General features: G+C 53.2%; 2 protein-coding genes across 2 annotated transcripts; one reads left to right on the top strand and one right to left on the bottom strand.

Annotated features, from left to right (window-relative positions):
• The first annotated feature begins 32 nt into the window (after positions 1–32).
• RGP1 (RGP1 homolog, RAB6A GEF complex partner 1) lies at positions 33–11,013 on the top strand. The gene is made up of 9 exons (XM_036402721.2): positions 33–232; positions 872–1,011; positions 4,318–4,454; positions 4,803–4,886; positions 8,385–8,534; positions 8,614–8,760; positions 9,136–9,263; positions 9,505–9,682; positions 9,906–11,013. The coding sequence occupies exons 2-9, from the start codon at positions 896–898 to the stop codon at positions 10,127–10,129; spliced, it is 1,164 nt and encodes a 387-aa protein (XP_036258614.1). The 5' UTR covers positions 33–232; positions 872–895; the 3' UTR covers positions 10,130–11,013.
• An 872-nt stretch (positions 11,014–11,885) lies between these two features.
• MSMP (microseminoprotein, prostate associated) lies at positions 11,886–13,338 on the bottom strand. Its single transcript, XM_036403895.1, has 3 exons — positions 13,227–13,338; positions 12,476–12,584; positions 11,886–12,075 (listed from the first exon to the last, which is right to left on the bottom strand). Exons 1-3 carry the CDS (start codon positions 13,336–13,338, stop codon positions 11,886–11,888), a joined length of 411 nt encoding a protein of 136 aa, XP_036259788.1.
• Between the last annotated feature and the right edge of the window lie 516 nt (positions 13,339–13,854).

Below are 13,854 nucleotides of genomic sequence, written 5' to 3'. Positions count from 1 at the left end.
CCCGAGTTGTGACCGAGTGTTGCCGAGTGTTCCCGAGCGCTGCCCGAGCCTTGCCGAACTAGGCCCGAGCTTTGCCGAACTAAGTCCGAGCCCTGCCGAACTAGACTCGAGTCTTGCCGAACTCTGCCCGAGCGCTGCCGAACTCTGCCCGAGCGCTGCCGATCCCCGCCGAGCGGCGGGGGGGAGCCGGGCCTGCAGTGGTGGCGGACGGCGAGCGCGGCCTGTGCGGGTGGTGAGTGGGCCCGAGGCGGGAGCTGCGGAAAGGTTGCGGCACTGTGTCCCTGATCCCTCGGGTAGAGCTGTCCGTGTATGGGTTTACGTTCGGGACTGCAGGGCTGGGGTGTCAGGGCTGTCCTTCTCACCGTCGCGGTGTGTCCTGACCGCACTTCCTTGCCTGTGTGGACCTGGGAGGAAGATGTGTGTGTTTGTAAAGACGGGGCTGTGCGTGTTTCCCCCCACACCTCCTGTGTGTGTGTGTGTCTGTGTGTGTCTGTGTGCCCATTCCCCCTCAGTTACATGGCCCAGCCCTCTCTCTGTGTTTCTGTGACGGCATAAGGGGGAATGGCTTTAAACTGAAAATAGATTAAATATTTAGATTAAATATTAAGAAGAAATTCTTTTCTGTGACGGTGGTGAGGCACTGGCACAGGCTGCCCAGACAAACTGTGGTTGTTTTATCCCTGGAAATAATGCCAGGCAGGATGGGGTCTTGAGCAGTCTGTTCTGGTGGGAGTGGTGGGAGGTGTCTCTGCCCATGGCAGGGGAGCTGGAACAAGATGGTCTTTAAGGACTCTTCCACCCCAAACCATTTGGTAATTCCTTGAATCTATGATTCTGTGATAACGTGCCCAATGTTGGCTTTTTTTGGCAGGTGTGCAGCAGGACTGTCCAAGCCATGATTGAAGTGGTGGCCAAGCTGGGCCGTGGGCCCGTGTTCCTGGCAGGGGAGGTGCTGGAGTGTGTGATCACCTTCACCAACCCATTGTCGGCCTCGTCCACCTCTGCCAGCAGGTACAGGAGCCTGTGCCAGTCCGTGCACAGAGCCTCCAAGTGTTGGAGCTGTCTGGGTCCCTCCAGAGGGAACAGCCCCCTCTCCTCTCTCTAGAGTAGTAGTCATGGCTGCATTGTAGGGCAATGGTGCCAGCTCAGCCCCTTGTGATTTCCCTACTCAAGGCACTCCCTTAAGGAAGCCTTGCATCATCTCTCAATTTTGGGGGCGAAGCTGAGGTGATTATGCTGGTTTTGTGCCCCCAAGAAGTAGACAAGGAAGGAGGTATGCAGTTAGAGATTCTCTGTTGCTCAGGTGAGCCCTCAGTGACAGTGACTGGCAGAAAATGAAGCCAAACTGGCTGTCAAAGTGGGCTATCTGGTCACACCAGGGTGACAGTCCCACACAGCAGCATCCAGGCAGCATCATTATTTCCTGCATTTGTGGAAGGAGCGCTCTTTTATCCAGCAGTGCTGGACAGATCAATGTGATCCCTGCCTCCAGAGGTGGCAGACAAAGGGTTGGGTCTGAAAGGGGCACCTTCTGCAGCCACATTTTCTGCAGTGGCCCAGCCCTTGAGCACTGCATCTCCCCTTCTCAGTGCTGAGGAAATGTGAGAAGATGGGAGCTTCCCATATTGGCTCACAGGGGGTGACTCTGTGTCACAAGTAATCACCCAAAGCCTTCGTGTCCGCTGAGTGTGCGGCCTTGTCTGATTCCTTAGGGAGTGGAGAGTGCTTTCTCATCTTGAGTCCTTCCTGGGAAGTGCCTGTTTCCAGCCCAGTCAGGTTCAGCATGTTTTCATCACCAGGATGATGTTCACATGTGATTGTTTTGCTGGGCCCACTCACAGTGCCTGCAGTCTCAGCAGCAGAGGGCTTCTGTATTTATTGCCTTCCTTAACTTTCCATCTTTTCTTCCTGTTTCCTTTTGGCTGCTGAGATCAGGTTTCAAATTCAGCTGTGGCAGAATCATCCAGCTTGCCAGAGTTCTGTCCTCTGTGATGACAAGATGTCCTGTGTTTTGTCTGCTTCTGAAACATGTGGGACTGCAAGGGTACCAGGTGGCATGGTTTGGGGGGGGTTTCAGTGTACTCATGAGAGCTTCATTTAAAACTTCAGATGTGTTGTGATCTGTAGAAGACTGCCTCTTGAAAAAGAAAAGTTTTTAAAATAATAAAAAAAGCCCCAGGTGATCAATGGGGCAAGACCTGGCTAAGTCAAACGAGTGGTAGCAGTGAATAGATTGGTGGTTTGGAAAATGAAGCTGTGGGTTGTGTAAAGGCAGAAGCCAGATCAAAGCAACGGGCAGAGAGACCTGTCAGAGCCTGGGAGGTTTTGGGGCTGACAGGTGGAGGGACAGCAAGGCCTCCTATTGAAAACAGGGGCAGGAAATTAATTTAATTAATTTGACGTGGAGTACAAGAAAAAAATCTCTTCTACCAGAGGTTGCATGGAGCGTGTCCCGTGTAGGCTGCAGGAGTTGTTGGGGAAGGTGAGACTGTAAGGAAGTGACCTCAGCACCAGTGCAGGATCCTCCACTGCTGAACAAGCACTAGCTGAGCAAGTCAGCTCTGCTGGCAGGAAGGGACATGCAAATTTTGTTGGGACATCTGGCTAGAAAAAATGAAAACAATCCAGTGGCATGTTGTAAAGCTATACTGAAATAGAAAGAAAAAATACTGAAAATATGGTGTTTGAAGGTATTGTAATCAAGCTAAGCTCTAAGCTTATATAAAATTAGCAAACATTGCCTCAAGCAAGAGCAGTTCTCTGCTTCCAAACAACAGATACTTTACAAGAAAAAAACATATGGCAGCCCTATGTCAGTTGTTACCAGAAAAAGCCATGCTGGTACTTTTGAAAATGCAGAACTACAGCTGTAGGGCTCAAAGCAACTAGGTATAGTAACTGAGGTGTGCTTGGGTAAGGGCAGCCAGCACATACAAGAGATCAAATGGCACATCATTAGTCAGCTGACACAAATACAGCACACCTTTTTCCCTAGTTCATCTAGACCTTTAACTGCTCTGATGTGTCACATGGAGGGACATTCGTGTGCCACAAAAAATCCCTGTGCCGCCTAGAGCTCTGTTGTTGGTGCTTACTAATCAGATTGTGATGTTAGAAAACACCAGAGGAACTATTCACTGGCTAAACTATAGAGACCACTATTGAAAAAATAAATAGAGGAGTGATTTGGAAACTGAAAGGTGTCACTAGTACCATGGGAAGTGCCCTATGGAATGGCTGATGTCACAGCAGAGTCCAAAACATGAGTCTGTTTTTTGTGCTGGATGCGTGGCCCTACATTAATTGCTGGGGCTGTACTGAGGGGGGTCAAAATGACACCTTTGCCTCCCCTATTGCCGTCAGCAAGGTCCTTGCATAAGGACGTGTGAGTAGGTCCTAATGAAAGACCCAGGAGCATCCTCCTTTGGTCTGGCACAAACAGCAGCTGATGTTCTTGTTGGAGATGGTGCTGTGGGACCAGAGAAAGCATGTCTGTGCCTACCTGCTCTGAGGAGTGTTGGGCTTGGGGCATCTCTGTGCTGTGGGCAGGGACATCTGAGCCCAGGCTGCAGGAATTTGTTGCTTTAGAATTTACCCACTTCCCTAATGATTGTGTTGTCACCAGAGTGCTGATCTGTGCAAGAGCACAGAGGGATTTGTGGCTTGGGATTTAACTCCTCATGGCTGAGAGTCCTGTGCCAGGGTCCACGTGCAGCAGCTTGAGGTGTCCTCCCAAGAGTGCATGAGTGGCCAGTTTTAATCTGTGGGTGATGCAAAAGATGAACAAATGAGTAAGGCTTTGGACTGGATCTTGAAACAGTTGATCTCAGCATGTTGGCTGAAAGATCCCCGTGAAGTTTTGCACAAGCCCCCTGGTCTCTGGTCGTCATAGAAGGGGACAGGGGCTCCTGACCTCTGCTGCCTGTTGTCCTCTGCCATGAGTGTACAGCACGTTTCTTGGAGCAGATATGTTTTATCATGCCATGTCAGTGCTATGCTGATGGTGTTGTGGCTCAGATTGCAATTATTGCTGCTTAAAAAGAGTCCTTGGGCTGCAGAGCCAGGCTTTGGGTGAAGCTGTTGTCAGCAGCTGGGGAGGAAGTGGCTTTGAGTCAGCTTCCCAGCTTGAGCTTACTCCCAAGGCTTGTTTGGAAGGGGACTGTGAGGGTAGCTTCAGTGACAGTGAAGCAACACCTTCTTCCTTCCAGACAAGCAGTCCTGCATGGAGCTGAGCTGACAGCGTTGCTCTTCTCCCAGTTCCTGCCTGCTGTAATTGAGGTTTAAAGCAGAGATATGAGTGTTGCTCTTTGCTTTCAGTGAGATGCTGGCATGGGCCAGCGCCCAGATCCACTGCCAATTTCACGCCAGCGAGAACCGGGTGGCACTCCCTCCCTCTGATGGCAGCAAGCATGATGTGCAGGCAGAGAATGAGACTGTCTTTGTCCCCAACAGAGGTGAGTGCCACTCCTGCCTGTCACCCGGGTAGGGACAGTGAGAGCACAGTGAGCAGGAATCAAGCAGACCACTATGTGTGTCTCTTGATGCAGCATGCATCAGGAGTACAAAGTTGTGTTGCTTTCTTGGTGATAGATGTTATGGGACATTACATTTATGTTAATACTGAAATCACAGTGACAGTTGTTTGTCCAGCTGTAGTGGCAACGTCTCATAATATGACCAGAGCAAGAGATGCTTCCTCTCTGGCTCTCTTCTCCCTGTTCCTCCTCATGGGGATAAAGCTTGACTGACCTGGACACAGCCTGAGGTTGTGCAGCATTCATGTGTTTCTTATTCTCTTCCAGGAGAGCGGGGTCAGTGTATCCTGTCAACACCACCGAAGATCCTCTTCTGTGACTTGCGACTGGATCCTGGGGAGTCCAAGTCCTGTGAGTCCTGTCTCCTCTTCCCCTGCTCACAGAGCTCATGTCTGGGGAGCTCTGCTTTCAAAACTGGCTTTGCAGACCTGAGTGCTGCAAGTGTGAGGTCCTGGTCCTCACAAAACGTGGGGTGCTTTGGTTGGAGCATGAGTGCTGAGGAGCTGCTGCATCATCCAGAGTCTGTTCTCTGCTGTGCTAGGGCTGTGTACTGCAGTGTGTCCCCTGGCCTGGGGCCTTTGCTGCAGGTCCACTGTGTAGCTGCAAGGCATTAAACTTTTGAAATACCTAGTTGCAGCAGAAGGAATGGCTACACACACTTGCATTTCCTTGCCTTTATTTCTTCAGTCACACTGGTGTATTCTTGGAATTTAGGCTGGTGTCCTCCAAAGGGTTGTGCTTCCTCTTCAGGTTGTGGCTGTCCTGGAAATAAGTGTCTTCTAGTTTTCCTGCTGTGAAAGTGAGCACTCCTCATCTTCTCTGGTCAGAGCTCTCCATGTTTGAGTAGATAGCTGTGGAAAGAGCTGAGTATGTGCTGTTCTCTCTTGGTTGGTGGCTGTGTGACCCAGCCTGTTCGGGTCATGTCAGATCTCCTTTGCATTCCAGTGGCCTGTGATTAGCAGCAGTGATGTTAGGCCTCTCAGGCTGTGCATGGAGAGCTTTGCTATTTTCCCAGGGATCTGCTGGGAACGGTTGATGGAGACCTCTCACACTGCAGAGCACAGGGAGAGGATAGACAGTGCTGGGGTGGGCTCTGCTGGATCACTGAGCTCTCCAGAGCTGGAGGTGAACCTGCAAGTGAGACCAGGCAGCCGCAGGGTTGGGACATGCTGGTTTTGAAGCTGTGTCTCCTGCCTTTCTCGCTTTGGAGGGGCCTGACTGGAGGGAAAGGTGGACCTGGTGAAACCAGGCTGGCTTGCCTTGGTGGTTAGTGGGGTGGGGCAGTGCCATCGTGGGGCTGTGCCCCTAAACTGCAAAGCCTGTTGTCTGAAGATGTTTAGTTATTCACTTATTATTGTACAGCAGCATGTTGGGGAAAGGTGGTGCCACACCAGCAGGAAGGAGGAGGCAGAAACCTTATCTGGCCCGAGGCTCACCTGGATTCTTCTGTGTTCCTTGCTGCTTGCAGGTTTGGTGCTGGAGCATCCATTCCCTGGGAGCAGAGAGAAGTCCCTTTTCCTGGTATACTTTAGGCAGGTTGGGCAGTTTCTGGGATAACAGATCAGTGACGACAGCCCAAGTTCCAGGTGGCTGGGATGGATTGAGGGATTGACTGTGCACTGGCTTAACAGGCAGAAGCTGTTCAACCCCCAGCCAAGCTAGGGATTTTCTACCCTTTCCAATGACGTCGTGATGTGTGTGTGCCCTCTTGCCTCTGGGTGGCACTGGCACAAGCAGCCTGCATCTGCCTGGTGCTTGGGCACAGCTCCTCTGGAAGGACACAAACTCTCCTATTCTTTGAGGTTCCTTGGCTGCACAGTCCAGCCTTTCCCCTTTGCTGTGTGATTCACCTGTTTCATGTATCACATGTGATGTGGCTGCATGTGGCGCTGCTTTTTTAGCACTGAAGTCCCAGGCTGTATCACAGCCCTGGTCTCGTTCCTGCCAGGCTGTTCAACACCGGGCCCATCAGCCTGTGGTGCTGCTGCTGTCACGTGAGACTGCAGCTGGCACACTTGCAGACCATTCCTGGGGTCTCCTGCCAGCTCCATGGAGGGAGAGCTAAGGCTGTGTGGGTGTGTGTCTTAATTCTTCATTTCCTGTTTTTCAGAAGTTTTGAGTTTTGCTACGCAGTTTGGGAAGGGGGAAAGAAAAACCAAACCAGAAAACCCAAGAAATCTTAATTCTGCTTCAGCAATGTACCGTGTTATTAAACTGCAGCCAGAGCTGGCACATACAGCTGAGGTTGTGTCAGACTGTCTCTTGATAAAAGGACTTGTTTTCATTTGCTGACCAACTTATTCCCCAATACCTTACTCTTGTTATGGTGGCTATATGTTGAGGTTGACTCATATCCCAGCCCTTTGACACGTGGCCCAGGCTGAACTCTTTAAGTTTGTCACCATGAAGCTTTTTCTCAAGTCCTCAAATAATCTCTGTGGCTGTTTTGCCTCCACTCTGGTTTTGTAATACCTTTAAAAATTTGGTAGATCACAGAGAGGGGAGGAAATGGAAGCAGCCTGGACACAGGCCAGAAGGCCAGCCAGAGGGCGCAGCAGGTGGGTAAGGAAGGCATTTGTAGTGCAGGAATGTGCTTCCTTCTGGGATATGCACGGAAGCTGGGACTTCCTGAGTCTTGACATTGCTGAGCCAGGTAGCAAACTGTCCATTCTTCTCTGACTGTGGTGGTCTCTGCTCAGATTATCCTCACTGTGCAGGAAGGTCTTTGTGAGCCCTCTTGTTGAGGGTATGGGGGTTACAGAAGTCTGCTTCTTTCCTTGGAAATGTCTGATTTTCTTCCCTGTCAGGGTAGTTCTCTGTTTTATCTGCACCCTTGTCCAGAAAGAGAGACTTGTGTTTTAAGGTGTGACATCCTGTCGCCACTACACACTAGCACAGGCTTTTTTCTTCCTTCCAGTCCTGTTATTTGAAATCCAGAAGTTATATTTAAAATGTAACCCTAACTTTTAATCTAAGCCTCAACATTCAGTGTGTGCCAGACATGGGAAGGATCTGTGGTTTCAGAGCAGGATGCTGCCCTTCCTCTGGCAGGGCGTATCTGCATTACGGTGGGCAAGCCAGAGGGGTGGAGACTTTCCACAGTTCACTGTTTGTGTCTTTCTTGTTTTACAGCATGTGGTTTGGGAAAGCTTCAGAAGTGTTCACACTGTGTCAAGAGGCATTGGGGTTTGTGTGGTGGCCAAGGAGCTCTAGGAGGGCTGAATGTGGTGAAAGTACCCAGAGCCCTCAAAGTCAGAGACTTTGTGATCTAAGTCATCAGCTTGTCAAGGGGGACAAACCACAGGTTGATGTGAAGGTTTCAGGAATTGTTTGTTGATCATTTAGCTGCAGTCCTTCAAAGGAAAACACAGGAGGAAACTTATTTGTTGCATTGTTTGAGGGTTTGTGTAAAGCAAAAGCAAAAGAGGCATGAAGTGCTGATCAATACCTGCATGGGACAGGACCTGGAGGAGGCTGTGCTGTGAGAGAGCTGGAGTGCACAGAGGCAAATTTGGGTTGAACTCATGATGAGTAAGTTTAGCTCTCGTGGTTGTATTCCTGGATTTTACGTCTTTCACATTCTTTGGAGACAAAGTTTGTGTGTGTGGTTGTATGTGCTGGAAGCAGTATCTGGATGATGGTGCATGTGATGTGGGGAGCAGTGTGCCTGGTGCAGGGGAGCTGGATTGTGCTTGGCTGCTGGAGGAAAGAGGAGACAGCAGAAAGCACCAGGCTCTGTCTCTAGCTCAGCACTGCTGGTCATAACACTTGGTGCAGGGAGCCTGCACACAACAGTCTGCAGGATCTTCCTTCTGGCTTTGGAAAGCAAATTTTCTGCCCTCATTGCAGATTCATACTGTGAGACCCTGCCTGTGGATGGCCCGCCCTCGTTCCGGGGGCAGTCGGTGAAGTACGTGTACAAGCTGACCATCGGCTGCCAGCGCGTCAACTCCCCCATCAAGCTCCTGCGCGTGCCCTTCCGCGTCCTTGTGCTGCACGGTAAGGCCACGCACTGCCCTCCCTGCACAGGCAGCCCGGGCTGCACCCTGCCCTGCTGATGCTCTCACCTCCTTCCCAGGGCTCAAGGATTACCAGTTCCCACAGGATGAGGCTGTTGCACCCTCAAACCCCTTCCTGGAGGAGGAGGAGGGCTTGAAGAAAGACTCTCGCCTGGCAGACCTAGCGACAGAGCTGCTCATGGTGGCCACCTCCCGACGCAGCCTGCGTAGGTCATACTCCCTGCTCAAACCTGCTGTCCTTCCTAAGAGGCTGGTCATGGAGAACATCTCAGGGCCAGCTGCAAAATATTTCTCACTGACAAAGTTCCAACTATAGCTGTGTAGCAGCTCTATCAGGGCCTGCTTGGGTCAGAGCCTCCTAGCCAGTCTCAGGCTGTTCCTACTTCAGACTGAGAGACCCTCTGCCCATGGCACATGGCAGCCAGTGTGAGGTTTGCCCGTGCTCACTGCAGAAATTTCCCAAAGGATATACCACTCTAGGGACCTGAACAGGAGGCATGAGGTCATGTCATTAACCCAGGGCACTGCACAGAGCAGAGCCTTGTGCTGCCACAACGCTTTTCCCTCTTCTTCCTCTACAGACCTGTATAACATCAGCAACACTCGTGGGAAGGTGGGGACGTTCTGCATCTTTAAGACTGTGTATAAGATTGGAGAGGATGTCATTGGGACCTTCAACTTCTCAGAAGGAGATATTCCATGTCTGCAGGTCATTGCTGTGTCCGGGATTACTGGGGAGAGGCAGGGGTTTAACGGTGAGGGATGTGGAGAAGGGTTTGGGGTGGCACTGGGCTGTGAGGGTTTCTAGTGGGACCCAGCTGGCGTCTCCTTGTAGTCTGAGGAGGACAGTGGTCCAACCCCAAGCTCATTTGGAAAATGGACCCCCCCAAGCCTTTGCATGAGGTGTGTATGAGGTTGTGAGAGCAAGCACCCTGCCAATTGCCCTGCAGTTCTCAGTGAGCCTGCAGACAGAGGAGAGCATCCAGGAGGAGTTCCAGCGCCGGCGGGGGCAGCCTGTCTCCTTCACCGTGCACGCCCGCCATCAGGAGTCCTGCCTGCACACAGCACAGAGCAGCTTCAGCCTGCCCATCCCCCTCAGCTCAACCCCAGGATTCACCACCAACATCGGTTAGTACCCACCAGGGAAGGGACACACCCCTGCTTGTCTCTACAGGAGGACTGTGATGTCCCCAGCCCTGGCCTTGCTCAGCAGAGCTCTGTCCCTTGGGAGGGAGCCGGCCTGTGTGAGTGGGGTCATTTGCTGTCCCCTTTGCCAAGGCAGACTGTGCTGAGACAGTTGCTGTCCCTGGCACTTGTGGGTGTTATGTGCTGACTGCCCTCTTGCCCACAGTGTCCCTGAAGTGGAGGCTACACTTTGAGTTTGTGACTTCTGGGGAGTCAGCGGGGACTTGCTTGGTTCGTGGGAGCCAATCGGAGGCTGTCACCTGGACTGGGGTAGAGCAGATGGAAGTGGACACCTTCAGCTGGGACTTGCCCATCAAAGTTCTTCCCACCAACCCCATCCTGGCTTCCTACGTATCTCAGTTCTCCAGCACTAACTCCATCACCATCTGACTTAGGAGAGGTTGTTGGCTTGCAGAGTTGCAAGCGCGTGCCACCAGTGGGAATGGCAGGCAGGGCTGTCACCAGTGTGCTGTGGTGCACGCATCCCAGTGTTCCCTTGGATCCATCTGTGATGGCCAGGTGGGCACCAGACATATCTGTCCTGTCCATCGTTGGAAAAATGCTGCTTGATGCAGTGTCTTGTGCTGCAGCCCCCAGCTGGAGCTGGACCCTTCCTGCCTGGGTGAAGGTGCAAGTCCCAGCACTCAGCAAAAAGAAATCTGTCTTCCCAGGGAACCGCTGATGTGCCTTGGTCTCGTATGGGGCTTCCAAGAAGAGAAAGGCCCATCCCAGGGAGGGGAGAGGGGAGCTCTTCCAATGAAGCTTCATACCACACTTGGGTGAAGGCTGTCCCCTTACAGAGACCCTACAAGCAGAGGTCTGGCATCCAGGTGAAGCACAGTGGCCACCTGGGCTGGGTGAGACCCTTCTCTCCTGCCCTGGCATGTGTCCTGCCTCTTGGAGAGTTGTCCTACACATGGAATCCAGTGCTCCAGCCACCCCCACCTGGAGGAGGCAGGTGGTGGCAGGCCAGCCTGTGCTCCTGGCATGTGCTGGTGAGCAGGATGCATGCCTGTGCTGGGTCAGTACAATTGTGATTATTCAAAACTGGGCAGCACTGAGCCCCTGGGCTGTTGTCTGCCTGGGCTCCTGGTGTGCGCTCCAGCATCCTGCTGGTCTTTGGATCCTTGGGGTGCTGCAAGGAATGCATGCTGTGCATCCAAGAGCTGGCACAGAGATCTCCCTGCTCAACAGCCAGCTCCCCATTTTTACTGAACTTTCCAATGAACTTTCCTCTTTGCATGGAAATGTAATAAATATCTGAATGTGCAAAACTCGGCTTTCCCAAGAGCCTTATTCCTACATTGTTCCCGGTGCTGAACGCATCCCACCTTCTACAGCAATCACAGGCTGGAGACCTCTTTGTTCAGTACCTTTATTGCAAGAACAGAAACATCTACACAAGGCTCTGCACAACACAGGCATGGCACCAGCTGGGGCAGCTGCCAGGGTGGCTGCCTCCACCCTGGCACTTGGATTGCTTCTGCTTCTCCTGAATCCTCCCCACCCTGCTCCCCTGCCAGTGGGGATGGGGCTCTCCCCTGGGGACATCCTGTTCTGCCCCCCACCCTGGGCTGGCTCTGTTGCAGCGTTGCCCAGGGCTGGCCTACAGTGCCAGGGACCCCAGGAGCTTTTGGAGCAGGGGCATTAGTGGTTCCAGAGGTGGGTTGTGCCCCTTGCACTCCAGGAGCAGAGAAGGGGCTGGACAGGGTGTGGGGATCCTGCACAAGGTGCTGTGGTGACCCCAGGGAGCTGCCCACAGCTGCTGTGCAGAGGAGTGCAGGTCTGGGAGGGAGTAGGGAGCTGCTCTGCTTGGGGCTGGGTATGGGAATGCAGGACTGCCATGGAGCGGGCTGATTTAGTCCTGTAGCCTTATTTTAGTCACTGAAGGTTTTCTGCCCACCTGGAGGAGATCCTGTAGAATCTGCATTTCCACGGTGTGCAGAACACCTCACAGGGAGGACGCCCTGGTTCAGGAAGCTGAAGGCAGAAGCAAGGCTTGGTACCATGGTGTGTGGATAGTGGTTTCCTTCGGAGGTGCGGGCGGTGATGCCTCTACAGGGTGGGTGGGGCAGGTCTGGAGCATGCGGGCGGTGTGCTCTGGAGGGGAGGGCGGCGCTGAGGAATGCGGGGCGCTGCCGAGACTCTATCTGCTGAGCCCCGCACCCAGCACCTTGTTCACCAGCGGCTCGGGGGTGCTGGCCGAGCCCCACTCGTGCTCCACGCTCTTCACGCACGGCAGGCTGGGGTTGGCTCTCTGCACTACCGAGATCTGGCAGGTCTGTGAGTCGTAGTGGGCCTCGCACCAGTCAGGGAAGTCGATCGGGTGCTGGGTGCTGTGGGAGAGGGCACGGTGCCGTCAGGACCCCTGATTAGTGCCAGGGGGCTGCTAACAGCGCTGGGTGGCTTCCTGTTGCCAGCCCCCTGCACAGGGTGTCTTCCAGACCAGCTCAGGCAGGCTGGGACACGGCTCCTGGCCCATCTGGGCATCTTGCTGTGCCAAAACATCCTTTCCAACTGCCCCAACTCACCCCACCTCCCTCAATGCCCTGGTGGGGTCCTGCCCACCTCTGCCTCTTGTTCACCAGGACCTCGGGCCCGCAGCCCTCCCAAGGCTCTGATACCAGCTGCATTTGCAGCCATCAGCTGCATTTGCAGCCACCAGACACCTGCTGCTGCAGGGGCAGGGTGCTGTGGTGGGAGGTGACAGCCCGCCCAGCCCGGCCCCTCACTCACGTCTCACAGCAGCCCACGCCAATGGGGTGCAGGCAGGTGCAGAGCAGGCAGTTGGTGCTCAGCCACGATTCCCCAATGGAGAACTGTTTCCCTTCGTACTCACAGGGAGCTGCAAAGGAAACAGTGATCATGAGAACACATGGGCCTGTGCTGAGGGCGAGTGGAAGCCTCCTCGACACCCCTGTGCCCTGGACAGGGACAGAAGTACTATGAACCTCTCACCCACCTTGTGCTATGGAAGATATATGGTGGTCTATCCACCATCCTCCAGGTATGGAATGCCCTGTCATCTCTCATGGGTGATATACCCATCCATCCTCTCCTGGCCCTGCCTTGTGGCTCTCACCACTACCCCATGGTCTAGAGCAAGAAGCAAGTGGCTCTTGCTTCCCTGGAGAGGACAAATCCAACACCCCTCAGGGTCTGGGCATTTCCGGAGCCCTGGGAGGAGACAACAGAGGGATGATGAGCTGCCCTTGTCCCTTTGCTGCTAGTCCCACACATTCAGCCCCAGCCAGGCACCTGCCAGGAGCCTTCATGGCCCACAAAGCTGTTTCTCAGCCAAAGCCCTAGGGAGCTGTTCTGTGGTTTATAGACTGCTCCTTCCACTCACCACTGGCCCATGATCCCATTCCTGAGCTCAGCACAGTCCCTTCCATACTTCTCAGGCATAGGGAAGAGCCCTGCCATGCTGGGAAAGCTGAGGCCTCCTCTTCCCATCAGCCTCTTCCCATCTCACCTCCCCACTTACCTTTAGCCTGGAAGTAGCATTTGGCCTGGGAGCCCGGCAGCTGGAGGAGGAGGGAAAGAAGCAGGCAAAGCCTGCCCCAAGCACATCTCATCTTCTGTGCTTGCATGGCCATAGATGGTTGAGCTGGACTTGTTCGCTTTGCTTCTCTATTGCCTTTGCTCCTTTGCCTTCTCTTTCTCTTTCTCCCTCTCTGCCTTTTTAATGCTCTCTTCCCCTGATCCCAATGAGAGATATTTATAAAGTTCAGCTTTACGACGCTGGCCACCAGCTGTGCCCCACTGGAAAAGTTGTAAAACTCATTTCCTGATTTGAAAGGCATGAAAACAAGAGGTAGGATCAAGATTTTTAACAAGCTGTGAAAAGCTGATTCATGCCCTCCAGAAATTTCTCCAGTTGGAAGCCCCTGTGGGTGCAAGGCTCCAGAGCAAAGGGAGATCCAAAGGTCCCCAGCAGCGTTGCCCTCTGCAGTGTGGTGAGCACGTAAGCAGCAAGCACGGGAGACCCTGGCTCCTGACCAGAAGAGCTCCGGGCTCCCCTCTGGTCATGCTGAGCCGTCACTGCTCCTTCAGAGCAAGCCAAGGTTTTGGGAGCATCCCATCTCACAGTGACCAGAGCAGCACAAGCATTC

This window comes from Molothrus ater, chromosome Z (assembly GCF_012460135.2).
Source record: "Molothrus ater isolate BHLD 08-10-18 breed brown headed cowbird chromosome Z, BPBGC_Mater_1.1, whole genome shotgun sequence".
Lineage (NCBI taxonomy): Eukaryota > Metazoa > Chordata > Aves > Passeriformes > Icteridae > Molothrus > Molothrus ater.
The sequence above is the reverse complement of the archived record's forward strand: the minus strand, read 5'-3'. Positions and strand labels throughout refer to the sequence as shown.

Bases quoted from the DNA above. Each gene is read 5' to 3' on its own strand.
- RGP1 (XM_036402721.2), top strand. From the start codon at position 896: ATGATTGAAGTGGTGGCCAAGCTGGGCCGTGGGCCCGTGTTCCTGGCA. The intron at 4,887-8,384 runs GTGAGTCCTGTC...CCCTCATTGCAG, and splicing joins TCCTGGGGAGTCCAAGTCCT to ATTCATACTGTGAGACCCTG. The intron at 9,683-9,905 runs GTTAGTACCCAC...TCTTGCCCACAG, and splicing joins AGGATTCACCACCAACATCG to TGTCCCTGAAGTGGAGGCTA.
- MSMP (XM_036403895.1), bottom strand. From the start codon at position 13,338: ATGGCCATGCAAGCACAGAAGATGAGATGTGCTTGGGGCAGGCTTTGC. The intron at 12,585-13,226 runs GTAAGTGGGGAG...TTTCCTTTGCAG, and splicing joins ATGCTACTTCCAGGCTAAAG to CTCCCTGTGAGTACGAAGGG. The intron at 12,076-12,475 runs GTGAGTGAGGGG...CCTCTCCCACAG, and splicing joins GGCGTGGGCTGCTGTGAGAC to CACCCAGCACCCGATCGACT.